At 34.9% G+C, this 12,263-nt stretch overlaps 3 protein-coding genes across 4 annotated transcripts; all 3 read left to right on the forward strand.

The window, feature by feature from the left end:
- Nucleotides 1-424: 424 nt before the first annotated feature.
- Nucleotides 425-6,831, forward strand: LOC145092261 (putative DNA (cytosine-5)-methyltransferase CMT1). Of its 2 annotated transcripts, XM_079030194.1 has the most exons (21): nucleotides 433-1,519; nucleotides 1,786-1,820; nucleotides 1,908-2,016; nucleotides 2,098-2,205; nucleotides 2,494-2,616; nucleotides 2,704-2,791; nucleotides 2,879-3,063; nucleotides 3,153-3,218; nucleotides 3,309-3,560; nucleotides 3,656-3,714; nucleotides 4,410-4,476; nucleotides 4,602-4,931; nucleotides 5,011-5,079; nucleotides 5,155-5,241; nucleotides 5,325-5,412; nucleotides 5,549-5,661; nucleotides 5,755-5,853; nucleotides 5,932-5,975; nucleotides 6,055-6,124; nucleotides 6,214-6,317; nucleotides 6,419-6,831. In XM_079030194.1, the coding sequence occupies exons 1-21, from the start codon at nucleotides 674-676 to the stop codon at nucleotides 6,597-6,599; spliced, it is 3,123 nt and encodes a 1,040-aa protein (XP_078886320.1). In that variant the 5' UTR covers nucleotides 433-673; the 3' UTR covers nucleotides 6,600-6,831. The 2 variants fall into 2 exon arrangements, with proteins under 2 accessions (XP_078886321.1, XP_078886320.1); XM_079030195.1 differs by lacking the exons at nucleotides 6,055-6,124; nucleotides 6,214-6,317; nucleotides 6,419-6,831 and having other exon boundaries at nucleotides 425-1,519; nucleotides 5,814-5,853.
- Nucleotides 6,832-6,971: 140 nt separating this feature from the next.
- Nucleotides 6,972-8,315, forward strand: LOC145092262 (Leucine-rich repeat (LRR) family protein). Its single transcript, XM_079030196.1, has one exon. The coding sequence runs from the start codon at nucleotides 6,993-6,995 to the stop codon at nucleotides 8,139-8,141; it is 1,149 nt and encodes a 382-aa protein (XP_078886322.1). The 5' UTR covers nucleotides 6,972-6,992; the 3' UTR covers nucleotides 8,142-8,315.
- Nucleotides 8,316-11,113: 2,798 nt separating this feature from the next.
- On the forward strand, nucleotides 11,114-11,981 carry LOC145094419 (early nodulin-like protein 3). Its single transcript, XM_079032628.1, has 2 exons — nucleotides 11,114-11,318; nucleotides 11,436-11,981. The coding sequence occupies exons 1-2, from the start codon at nucleotides 11,135-11,137 to the stop codon at nucleotides 11,855-11,857; spliced, it is 606 nt and encodes a 201-aa protein (XP_078888754.1). The 5' UTR covers nucleotides 11,114-11,134; the 3' UTR covers nucleotides 11,858-11,981.
- Nucleotides 11,982-12,263: the final 282 nt, after the last annotated feature.

Consider the following 12,263-nt stretch of genomic DNA (forward strand, 5'->3'; position numbering starts at 1 on the left):
ATGATAATTAATAAAATCAAATTTATGTTTTGTTGTTTATAATTATTAAGATCTCTATAAATTAAAAAAAATTTGTTTTTTTTTTTTTTAATTTAGCAAACTTATATATGTGCGATTCTGATGTTTCTAAAAAAAAGATTAAATATTTTGAAGTACAATCTAGAAACTAATCACAGTCTACAATATATATATATATATATATATATATATATATATATATATATATATATATATATAAGTTTTAAAAAGTGTAAGGTTTGATTTGAAAATAAATACAAGTATAAGGTATTGAATTGAAAACTTACATCTTCTTTAATTTTTAACAACAGCCTATGCAAATTAAATTTAATATATTAAAAATAGTCAAATTTGTTAAGTGATGTATATCAAATCAATCTGTCTTCGTGCATTTGGAATTCAATTCGTGGGTTTAGAATTACCCTAAATCTTTTGTTCTAAATGTCTGAATGTCAGTGAATGTGATTTTGTGAAAGTTGGTTAATAGCAGAGTTGAGAGTTGGAGTTAAAAGAAGAGTTAGGAGGCTTTTTTTTTCTTCTTCATAATGGTATATGATATCATTGGTCAAACTTCATGAGATGGAGAGATCTAGAGAAAGATTTGAAAAGAAAAGAAAAGAGGGGCGCGGGGGAAGTAGGTGTGAGAATGTAGATCATGGAGATTTTGAAACTCAAATTTTATTTTTATTTTATTTTTATCGGTGTTGCTCCCATTTATTTCCCGATTTGGCGATTTCAGTATACCAAATCACCCTCACACTTGTCAGATTCAAACTCTATTTCCCATAATACCCTTCTCATCTTCCTGTCTCAGTGGAGTCAACCAGAGATGGTTGGTAATATTGATGGCAACGGCGGCGAGGGTTCTACTTCTACTTTACATCCACCCTCAAGACCTCCACTATCGCCGCTGTCTCCACACCCATCTAGTATAACATCCGGCACCGGCGATGAGGGTTCTAGCTCCCATCTACCCTCAAAACCTCCATTATCGCCTTTATGTCCACAATCATCTTCTCTCCCAAGCTCAGCAAGCCAAGATACACCGGCTGTGCGTTTAGCCACCGGCGGCGAGGATTCTACTTCCCATCCACCCATAAAACCTCCAATTTCGCTGTTATTTCCGGAGCCATCTTCTGTAACAGCAAACCATGATTCCCCTCCTGTGCATTTCGGCACCGGTGGTGAGGGGTCTAATTCCCGTCCACCATCAAAACCTCCACTATCGCCGTCACCTCAACAGCCATCGTCTATAACAGCAAACCATGATACCCCGGCTGTGCATTCCGGCCAAATTTCACGCAGACGGTCCCCTAGACTTATTGACTGTAATAACGGCGGCACAGACAGTTCTTTTGACTTTAATAACTTACCGAAGAAAAAGAAGGCTCGTACTACTGAACCTTTTTCTTCCCTCCCCAATAATGTCTCTTTCTTGATCGGCGATCCAGTTCCCGACGAAGAGGCTCGACGGAGATGGCCTTGGCGTTACGATTGTGGGGTATATTTTTGTGTTATTTTTCTGTAATTGCATTCGCTTTGTAAATTCTTTTTATTGCTTATTGCATTCGAAGTTGAGACCGATCTTGAATTAACTCGATTTATAATTGCCCTAATCACTAAGTCATATGGAAACGTATTCTTTTGTTTGATTGTAATCGTTAATCTGATTAACTGTCGTATGTCTGGAATTCTGGATTTATTAATCTGATTAAGATTAATTGTCGTATGTCTGGATTCATTAATTTAATTAATTGTCGTATGTAGGAACTCAAAAGCAAAGGTCGCTTCCCAAACACCAAGTAAGTAATCACTCTAATGGTGCAATTAATTTCATATGCAGTATCAGACACTTGTTTTTCTTGTTAATTAGTTACTTAATGATGCAGCAATGATAATGGAAATGAGGACAAGTTGGTTTTGAATGTGAAATGCCATTATTTACAAGCTAATATCGAGTCACACATCTTTGATCTTGGTGATTATGCATGTGTGAAGGTATTCTAATAGTAAAGTGGCTATAATCCATTAACAAGAAGTCAAGAACATAGTTGCTTATTGTGCTTATTTGCCTTTCAGGGTGAAGAAGGTAGCCATGATCATGTTGGTAGGATACTTGAATTTTTTAAGACAAATTCAAATGAAGATTTTTTCAGAGTTCAATGGTTTTTCAGAGCTGAAGATACTGTAAGAATGTTTTGTATACTTTTCAAATGCATTGAGACTATGACAAATCACGTATTTAATTTTATTCTTCTGCTAATTTAGACTAGAAATAACAGCTCTCTATTCCAAATGTGGGTGCTTTTAGAATCTTTATGAAAGGAAATCTGCAATGTAATATGCTACTTACATAACTGTTATCTATGTAGGTAATAATAGAATGTAATCTAAAGTAGTAAGGTGTATGAAATTAGTATTTTTGTAGCATATCCACCATATTACTGTGTCATGAATGCATTTTTATTTCTTCAGGTAATAGGAAAAGATGAAGCAGCATCTCATGACAATAAGCGGTTGTTCTATTCTACCTTAAAGAATGACAATCCATTAGATTGCATTCTCTCAAAAGTCAAAGTACTCAAAATAGCACCTGGTGTATGTTCAAAACTTATAACTCCAATTTTTTTTTTTTTAATCTTGTTCTTATATTCATAATTCATGTCTTGCTATTTTATTTAACAGGTAAATTTGAAGTCTATTCCACCATGTGATTATTATTATGACATGAAATACAACATAGATTACTCCACATTTTCTACAATAAAAGATGGTAATTGGTTATTATTAGTTATTACAACATTATCTCATTTTATACTTCATTGTGATTTATGACTAACATTTTTTTTTAATGTTACAGATGTTCCATGTATTAAGGAGGAAATCCATAGTAATGGAAGCAATGATACTAACATAAATGGAATAAATAATAATTTAAAAGCTAAAAAATCAGAATTGTCACTATTAGATATGTATTCTGGTTGTGGGGGAATGTCAACAGGATTATGTTTTGGAGCAAAGGCATCTGGGGTAGATCTGTCAACAGTAAGATACAACGAGTTCATTTAATTTAATTAAATTTGTCCCTTTTTTTTTGTTTTATTTTACCAATTTGTGTTGAAATTTATATGTAGAAATGGGCTGTAGATGCCAACAAAGATGCTTGTGAAAGCTTGAGGTTAAACCATCCAGAGACACAAGTCAGTAGTAACATTTTGTTTTGCTAAAATCATTTTCATGAAATTAAATTTGTGTATTATTTTACTGATTATCAATTCTTTGTTTTACAGATTAGAAATGAATCTGCTGAAGATTTTCTTGACCTAATAAAGGAGTGGGACAAACTCTGCAAAAAATATTCAGTCAATGAGGATAAAGATCAAATTCAAGATCAAGATTCCATGTTGGCTGAGTCAGCTGATGATGTCAGCATACCCTCAAAGCCTGATGATATTGTTACAGAAGATGAATATGAAGTTGAAAGATTGGTTGATATATGTTATTCTGATTTTGGTAAAAATAAACGTGAGCTCACATTTAAGGTATGCTAAAAACATTGTGTAATTATATATATTACCATTTTAGATTTTGAATTTGGAATTAAGTTTTATTTATTTATTTTAAATAATACTTTTAGGTGCGTTGGGCTGGATATGGTCCAAGTGATGATACATGGGAGCCACTACAGGAGTTAAGGTAATGTATTTATATGTTTGAGTAAATTACAAATATGGTCCCTGTGGTCATGGTTTCATTTTGTTGCAGGTTTGGTCCCTTAGTTGTTAAATCTAACTACTCAGCTGCTAGTTTTTTTTTTTTTTAAATGACCAGTTTGCCCCTGGACCAAACCTGAAAGAATGTTATACTGTATACCCTAGGGACCAAATTTGTGATTTACTTATAACTTTATTAGTACGTTATTTTCTAACCTGTAATGTATACTGTATAGTATTAATATATTATGTAATTTGTAACGTATTTTATTTTAAAGTTTGAATACTTTATTTGAATATTATATATACCACTGGCATATTAGCTTATTTGAATTTCTGCATTTTAATTTTTTTACATGAAGATGCACAAGATCAAATAGAATGTTTATAATTTAAAATAAAATACATTATAATTTAGAAAATATTTTAATAATAAAACCATGATTAAGTTACAAATTTGGTCCCTGTGGTAGTGTGGTAGGGTTTTTTTTTTTCAATTTTGGTTCAAGGGCAAAATTGACATTTTCTAAAAACTAACAGAACGACTAAGGGATCTCTAATTTCCACTATACCACATGGGCTTTTTTTTTGTAATTTACTCTATATGTTGTAAACAATTTTGTTGTAGAACACAGACATTATGTTTTCCATAATTAATTTTAATTTTTGTTTTGTTAGCAACTGCGAGGACAAGATTCAGGAGTTTGTCCAGAAGGGAATGAAGGCAAACATATTGCCACGTCCGGTATTAATATTAATATTAATATTAATAATTAATAAATAAACAAATCCCTTAAACTAATATTTGCAACAACAAGACATTTATGTTTATTATAAAAGAGTTATCTCTTGTGTTTATGTTGCTTGCAGGGTGATGTTGACATCATCTGTGGTGGCCCACCATGCCAAGGAATAAGCGGTTACAATCGGCATAGAAATTTCGAATCTCCTTTAGAAGACGAAAGGAATTATCAAATTGTAGTATTCATGGAAACTATTAACTTTTTGAGGCCAAAATTTATTCTCATGGAAAATGTGGGTGACATTTTGAGATTTGCAAATGGTTGCCTTGCAAGATACGCCATTAGTTGTTTGGTTCGCAATCATTACCAAGTACGCCTTGGGATTATGGCCGCTGGTTGTTACGGCCTCCCTCAATTCCGCTTGCGTGTCTTCTTGTGGGGCGCTCATGCTGACGTGGCAAGTATTTTATTATTATAATTGTTAATACTATAAACCCAAAAATTATAAAATGATTTGATGAGTATTTACAATGCAGAATCTACCACCATTTCCACTTCCGACTCATGATGCCATCTTCAAGTATGGGCCTCCAACTGGTTTTGAGGTGCTAACTCTGCTTAATTGAATTAAGATTATCGACTGTTTTTTTTTACTAATGTGGTTTTATATTATATTGCAGCGTAATGTTGTTGCTTATGATAAAGGGGAATTACGGGATCTTGAGGAATGCGTTCTTCTTAAGGATGCCATATCTGATCTTCCACCCGTATAAACTCTTTCTCTCACTTGTTGATGTTTGCTATGAATGAAAGTAGATTTATTAATCAAGAAATAGCAACATACTTTCAGGTCTCAAACTCTGAAATTCGTGATGAAATGAAGTATGGAAGTGATCCAGAAACCGAGTTTCAGAAATATATTAGGGCCACAAAGTCAGGTGAGTTTATTTAACGTTTTGTTTATTTGTCACATGTAATTAATTATTATACCAATAATATTCAAACAACATTTCTTATGAAATGAAAACAATAAAAGAAAAAGAAAAAGCTAACTTTGATTCCAATGTGGTGCAGATATGTTGGGCATCCCTTGTATAGAGAAGCAGAAGCCTAAACTACACGATCACCGCCCTAAAGAATTAAACGAGGATGATTATTTGCGTGTTTCTCGAATCCCAAAAACAAAGGTTATTACTTTACTTTTAGTATGATGGTGTTGTGTTACTTTTTTAATCTGTTTAGTTTTTTTTTTTTCTGAAGATTTTTATATTATTTTTTAGGGAGCAAGTTTTAAAGATCTCCCCGGCATTATTGTTGATGATGACTATACTGTATCCAGGTTACCTGAAGCCGACCTCATGCCATCTGGAAAACATTGGGTAATTTAAAAACTTACATTCCCTACATTCTATCTATCTACAAAAATCATATTTTTAAAATTGTTTTTATTTATGCAGGTCCCTGATTATGCGATAAATTTATTAGAAAGGAAAAGCGCAAGGTGAGAATCGTATTGTTTATACTTTATGAATGTTGTTATCTTTCTCGCATTTCATCAACTTTTTCCTAATAAAATTTAGGTCTTTTGCACGTTTATGGTGGGATGAGACTGTTTCCACTGTTTTCTGTTTGCCAAATTTCCGTGTTGAGGTAACTTTTTTTTTTCTTCTTCCTAAATTATAAAATGCCCCACAAAGCGATTTTTAGTGTTATTAATTTAAATTTTCTTTTGATTTCAGGCTGTTTTACATCCAGAACAAGATAGGGTCCTGACTATTCGTGAGAATGCAAGGTTACAAGGTTTTCCCGACTTTTATGTACTATGTGGTACTGTTAATGAAAGGTATAATATAAGAAAACTCTTTTTTTTTTTTTTTTTCTTTATGATAGTTAAATATTTCTTTTTATATTTTTATGGGATTCCGATTCCGGTTGATTTTTCAGATACCGGCAAGTGGGTAATGCTGTGGCGGTTCCGGTTGGGCGTGCACTCGGTTATACACTCGGAATGGCATTCCAAAAGTTGACCGGAGATGAACCTCTGACCACTCTCCCGCCAAAATTCTCACATTCTACCACCATCGCCTTGTTGCAGCCGCCAGTAGCCACCACCACCACCCCTTAATAGGCTGACTGGAATTGATGGCATTAAACAAGAAACAAAAACATCGAATACAAAATTTGATGTTCATGTATTTGCTTTTTGACTTTTTGGGCTCTAATCCTTTGTATTCAAGTTAACCTTTTCATCATCTCAAACGGTGGCTGTCTTTCTCTCTTAACCACTGATCGATAACATGGAAGTTGTCATCTCCTTATCATTACATTTTTCAAATTAACAATCGATTGTTTAGAAATTGTCTTGCAATTTATTCTTAACCTACAAAGATCCTCTTATCCTATCAAACTTTTTCAAACGTCAATAATTTTGTCACCCAATAACGTTGTTTAAGGATACATCTCCTTATAAATATCACATAATTAACAAGATATAATTACCATTTGCCAAGAATAAGAAATGGCGTCGAGAAGCTCTTTAGTTACTACCACTACTGCTGTGTTTTCCTTTTTAATTCTTTACCTCGCCAACATAACAGCCAAACACCGCCATTCCACCACCAACGACCACCACCATCATCACCATGACTCAAGTGTATCAAACCCACGACTCCAACAAGCTTATCTTGCACTTCAAGCATGGAAACTCGTGATTTACTCCGACCCTTTTAATACTACTTCAGATTGGATTGGGCCTTCAGTTTGCAGTTACACAGGAATATACTGCGCTCCGTATCCAAACGACACAAATATCCAGACGGTTGCCGGAATCGATTTAAACCATGCAGATATCGCCGGATTCCTCCCTAATGAATTCGGTTTGTTGTCTGACCTTGCGCTACTCCATCTAAACAGCAACCGCTTCTGTGGCATCCTCCCTCTCACTTTATCGAATCTCACTCTCCTCTTCGAGCTTGACCTAAGCAACAATCGATTCGTGGGTCCTTTCCCTTCCGTCGTCATGTCCCTCCCTAGCCTCAAATTTCTCGACCTCCGTTTCAATGAATTCGAAGGGCCATTGCCCCCGGAGCTCTTCAACAAAAACCTAGACGCCATTTTCATCAACAGCAATCGTTTAACGTCTGTGATTCCTTCGAATTTGGGGTCGAGCACGGCTTCTGTGGTGGTTTTCGCGAACAACAACTTGGGAGGATGTCTCCCGCCAAGCATAGCAAACTTCGCAAACACCATGGAAGAACTGTTGCTGATTAACACGAATATATCGGGGTGTTTGCCTCAGGAGGTGGGGTTTCTTTACAAGTTAAGGGTGTTGGATGTGAGCTCGAATAAGTTGGTGGGTGAAATACCTTACAGCATTGCAGGATTAGCTCATTTGGAGCAGCTAAATTTAGGGCATAATATGATGAGTGGGGTGGTTCCATTGGGTGTTTGTGAGTTGCCTAATTTGGTAAACTTCACGTTTTCGTACAACTATTTCTTTGAGGAAGAAGGTGTTTGTGGGAATTTGACGTCGGTGGGGATTGTGGCGGATGACCGGAGAAACTGTCTGCCGGAGAGGCCTCTTCAGAGGAGCAAGAAGGAATGTGATGCAGTGCTTGAACATCCTATTGACTGCTTTGAGCTTCCCTGTGGTCATACTCATTCATGATGCTGGAAACAGGCATTCATAACTTGTACCGTACAACATGCTGATGCTCTTCATAGGATTTTTAATTATAGAAAGAAGTCATGTTACTAATGTATGTATAGTAAGTTGTATAAGTATAGTAGGACATGATATTTGTAGCTCCATCGACTGTTGAATAAAATACGTAATTAAACAGTGAGACTTGTCAGCCTGTCTCCCTTACCATTTTGCAAAAAGTTATAAGCTTTCCTTTCATACTAATTATATGTTGTTATAGACTTCTAGTTATGTGACTAAGTTGTATAAGTATAATAGGACATGATATTTGGTTGTAGTAATTTAAGAATCATTTTTCTTTTTAGAAAAAAAATTTCTAAAGTATTTTATCAACTTTAGTTGGATATCTAAAGATCTTATCTTTTTATATTTTTAGGATATATTTATTAATCATAATTTACTATCTTCGTAGGATATCTAACGATCCTAACGTATTTTATCTACCATTTTAAGGCGTCCCTAATGATAGTCAGATCTCTAAGATGTTCTAATGTATTACCATGAACCTCTATAATCGATGCTTTTTGACTAATAATTTGCCACGCCACGACGTTTCATCAGACGTCGAATAGTGAATAATAAGAAAGTTAGCATGTTGGGATTGTAGCTAGTAATCGCAGGTGGGGTTGTCAGACCCCGTATAGATTTATACATATCTTCCTAACTCGCGCAAAATTAACGATTATAAGTATCGGGGAATGCCGAATTTAATCAAGGCCTTTGGATGAATATCAACAGCTCAGTAACGCATTGGCCTTAGGTATTTATCTTTTATCTTTATCCTTCCTAGGGATTTCCTATAACTATCACAATATAAATCTTTTATCTTATATTTGATAATTATAACGTTTGACCTCATAATTATTTTGTGTGTGTGTGTGTGTCCTTATATTTGACTAGCATAACTTTTAGGTACTATATTATCTTAGGTATTTGACCATTCTAACATCTAGGTATTATCTCTTCCTAGACTATCACACATCATAACTCTTAGGCATAATATCATAGCTTACAATTAGGTATAATATCTATAGCAACATTATCTTAAGGCTTTAAGCTTTATAATGATTTGATATTTATAGATATAAATATATTTTGATAAGACCATTTGATAAACATGTGTTCCCCCTCCTAGTAAAACATTTAAAATAGTAAAATAAGGGCCGCAAACTTACCTTAGTTGCGTAAAACCTTTAATGTAGGGTTGGATCGGGCTTGGGATTCCGAGGATCGCTCCTAAAGGTAGCAGCTTCAAGATAGTGAATGAGAGAGAAGATTGACGATGTGTAGAAATGGAATGACACTACCTTCTATTTATAGTTGAGTCTCAGAGGTGTATGCCAGACAAATATTTGCGCGCGCCGCACGTGATCATTGTGGCTCCACAGGAAGTGGCCACGTGTCACTCCTCCACTCGGCCGTGTCACTCGCAATCTACTCAAATTCAATACGCGATGTGCGGAGACGCACACCTGACGCGCACGAAAAGATTTGCAAAAATCGTAACTTCTTCGTACGAGCTCTGATCTAAGCACTCTTTATATTTATGTGATTATCTTTATATTTATGTGATTATCTCAAAGGGTACTACAATACTCCTTTAGGTTGTTTTGACTAGTTTTGACTTTCATTTTCGTACCTAACTAGGCAAACTTTTTCCTAAAGTTTATATCTTGAGGAGTACTACGAAACTCCTTTTTGCATTTTAGTCAAAACTGAATCAATCTCTAAGTACCGTTTTGACGTAATTAATTTTAATTATACGGTTGATTTCTATTTTTATAAAATCCATAACTCCTTCCTTTGGAGTTAGATTTTTATCAATCCTGTATCTTTGAGATCATGTTAACGAATTTTATCCAAGTACGTTAACCAGCTTAGAAAACGTTACAACTTTTTGGACGCTAATTTTTTAGCCTAATGAACGTTTTAACAAATAAATATAATGACACATTTGATTCTTATTATCTCAAAAATCAAGTATTAATTACAATATTAAGTTATTACATCTATTTTCCTACTCTTTCCTGTAATGGTGATCGGTGACGAAAACCTCTCAGTTGTCACAGTCTCCTCATGTTTAGAAAATTTCGTCCTGAAATTTTATCTTGTCATCGGGACATTTAAAATAGTAAAATAGGAGCTGTAAACATAATCGTGCGGAACCTTTGATGTAGGGTTGAATCGGGCTCGGAACTTCAGGGATCGCTCCTAAAGGTAGCGGCTTCGAGATAGAGAGTGAGTGGTGGTCGTCTAGATATCATATTTACAAAATTAAATGAAAAAACCAAGTACAATAGGATTAGAGTGGAACTCTTTTTGTGTGAGTTTTTTTAAACATCTTTTCACACTCTCTAATCTGTTGCTTAATTCCACATATGTCTCGTACACAATTTAAGGGAGAACATCTCACCATACCACTAGGCCTTTGGCATGTTGGTACTCATTTTTTAAGCACAATGATTTAATTAACAAATTAACATGTACCATTTTTTTTTTGAATTAGATTAGAATACATGATTGTTACTTGTTAGTTTCATTTCCTTAACATGTGCTGTTTTTCAGTTAATTAAATTGTTAATTGATTAATTCAGATATCAACCTTACAACGCTAGATATATGAAGAATTTTGGCTCGACAGACACTTCAACCTTACAAGTTATTTAATTATGATAAGTTGGTGAATCTTTTATCTATAGGTTGATATTGTATTTGTATGTATATATATACATAAGTTGATCCTGATTGTTAAGGAAAATCCAGAATTTGAATTACAATAACCGTTACAGTTTTACCAACATGATATGCGGTATGAAAATCGTGGCCTCCAACTCAGCTCCAACCAAGCGACTACCATTCATTCCAACGGTAACTTTACTTGCGTATCTATTATAAATACGCCATCTCTTCATTTCCATCTCCCAAACACACAAAAACACACAGTAGAATTCTCATCTATGGAACACCAAATGAATCTGCTTACAAGCTTCGGTTTGCTGTTCATCATATCCGCAGGGTTCTTCAGGTCATGTTATGGCTACACGTTCCATGTTGGTGGCAAAAATGGTTGGGTTATCGATCCTCGTGAGAGCTACAACCATTGGGCTGAAAGAAACCGCTTTCAAGTCAATGACACACTTGGTAATTAGCAATTAATATTCTCTTTCTCTTTAATTATATGTTTGCATGACTGAAAATCAAATCGTCTCAAGATAAGTTTAATGGATCGATGTTTGTGTTTTGTTTGTTGTGTTGCAGTTTTCAAGTACAAGAAAGGGATGGATTCGGTTTTGGTCGTAAACGAAGAGGCTTACCACAACTGCAACAAAACTGACCCCAAAGAAACCCTAAATGATGGTTACTCCGTCTTCAAATTTACAAGATCAGGTCCCTTCTTTTTCATCAGTGGCCACGACGGTAAATGCGAGAACGGTGAAAAGTTGTGGATCGTTGTCATGGCGGTGAGTCACCGGACTCACACCGTGCACTCCACTGCCGCTCCTCCCACACCAGCGTCGGCCACCCTCCCCCCAACAACACCGGCTCCTCCCAAAACAGCAGCGGCTCCGATGCCATCAGCCATGCTACAAGGTACTGATAAACCGAAAATGCACGCACCGGCTCCGGCGACTTCAGGCGTGGCTTCTACTGCTTTTGGGGGTTGGGTTGGGTTGGTTTGATTTTAGGTTTGGGTTTGGTTTTAGGGTTTTAGAAGTTTAGGATTTTGGGTATGGGTTCGTGGAAAGAATATTGTTTGATTCTGTATTTTTAAGGTAGTAGTAATCAATGGGATTTTTCTATTAATGATTTCATTTACGATTCTTTTAAGTTTTAACAAGAAAAAATTTGTGTTTGAAATTAGAATTGGTATTTGTTTTCGTTGTTCAACATTTGATGTGGCAAATCGAAAGCAGAATTATATCATCTTTTATATTTCGTACTGCACTTCTTGAGAATAGTTATATTATGAACAAATTTTATGCATGTGTTTTGTATTTTGTAGTTTGTTTCTATTAAAATATATTTAGAGTTTTTTTTATTATTATTTGGTAATTTGTAATTAGTAATAAATCTGTGGGGAACTAT

Source organism: Lactuca serriola, chromosome 3, assembly GCF_051521515.1.
Source record: "Lactuca serriola cultivar US96UC23 chromosome 3, Lser_US96UC23_V15, whole genome shotgun sequence".
Classification (NCBI taxonomy): Eukaryota; Viridiplantae; Streptophyta; class Magnoliopsida; order Asterales; family Asteraceae; genus Lactuca; species Lactuca serriola.

Excerpts from the sequence above, each read along its gene's own strand:
- LOC145092261 (XM_079030194.1), top strand. The coding sequence starts at position 674 with ATGGAGATTTTGAAACTCAAATTTTATTTTTATTTTATTTTTATCGGT. Across the intron at positions 3,064-3,152 it reads CTGGGGTAGATCTGTCAACA|AAATGGGCTGTAGATGCCAA; the intron begins GTAAGATACAAC and ends ATTTATATGTAG. Across the intron at positions 5,854-5,931 it reads TGCCATCTGGAAAACATTGG|GTCCCTGATTATGCGATAAA; the intron begins GTAATTTAAAAA and ends TTATTTATGCAG.
- LOC145092262 (XM_079030196.1), top strand. The coding sequence starts at position 6,993 with ATGGCGTCGAGAAGCTCTTTAGTTACTACCACTACTGCTGTGTTTTCC.
- LOC145094419 (XM_079032628.1), top strand. The coding sequence starts at position 11,135 with ATGGAACACCAAATGAATCTGCTTACAAGCTTCGGTTTGCTGTTCATC. Across the intron at positions 11,319-11,435 it reads TCAAGTCAATGACACACTTG|TTTTCAAGTACAAGAAAGGG; the intron begins GTAATTAGCAAT and ends GTTGTGTTGCAG.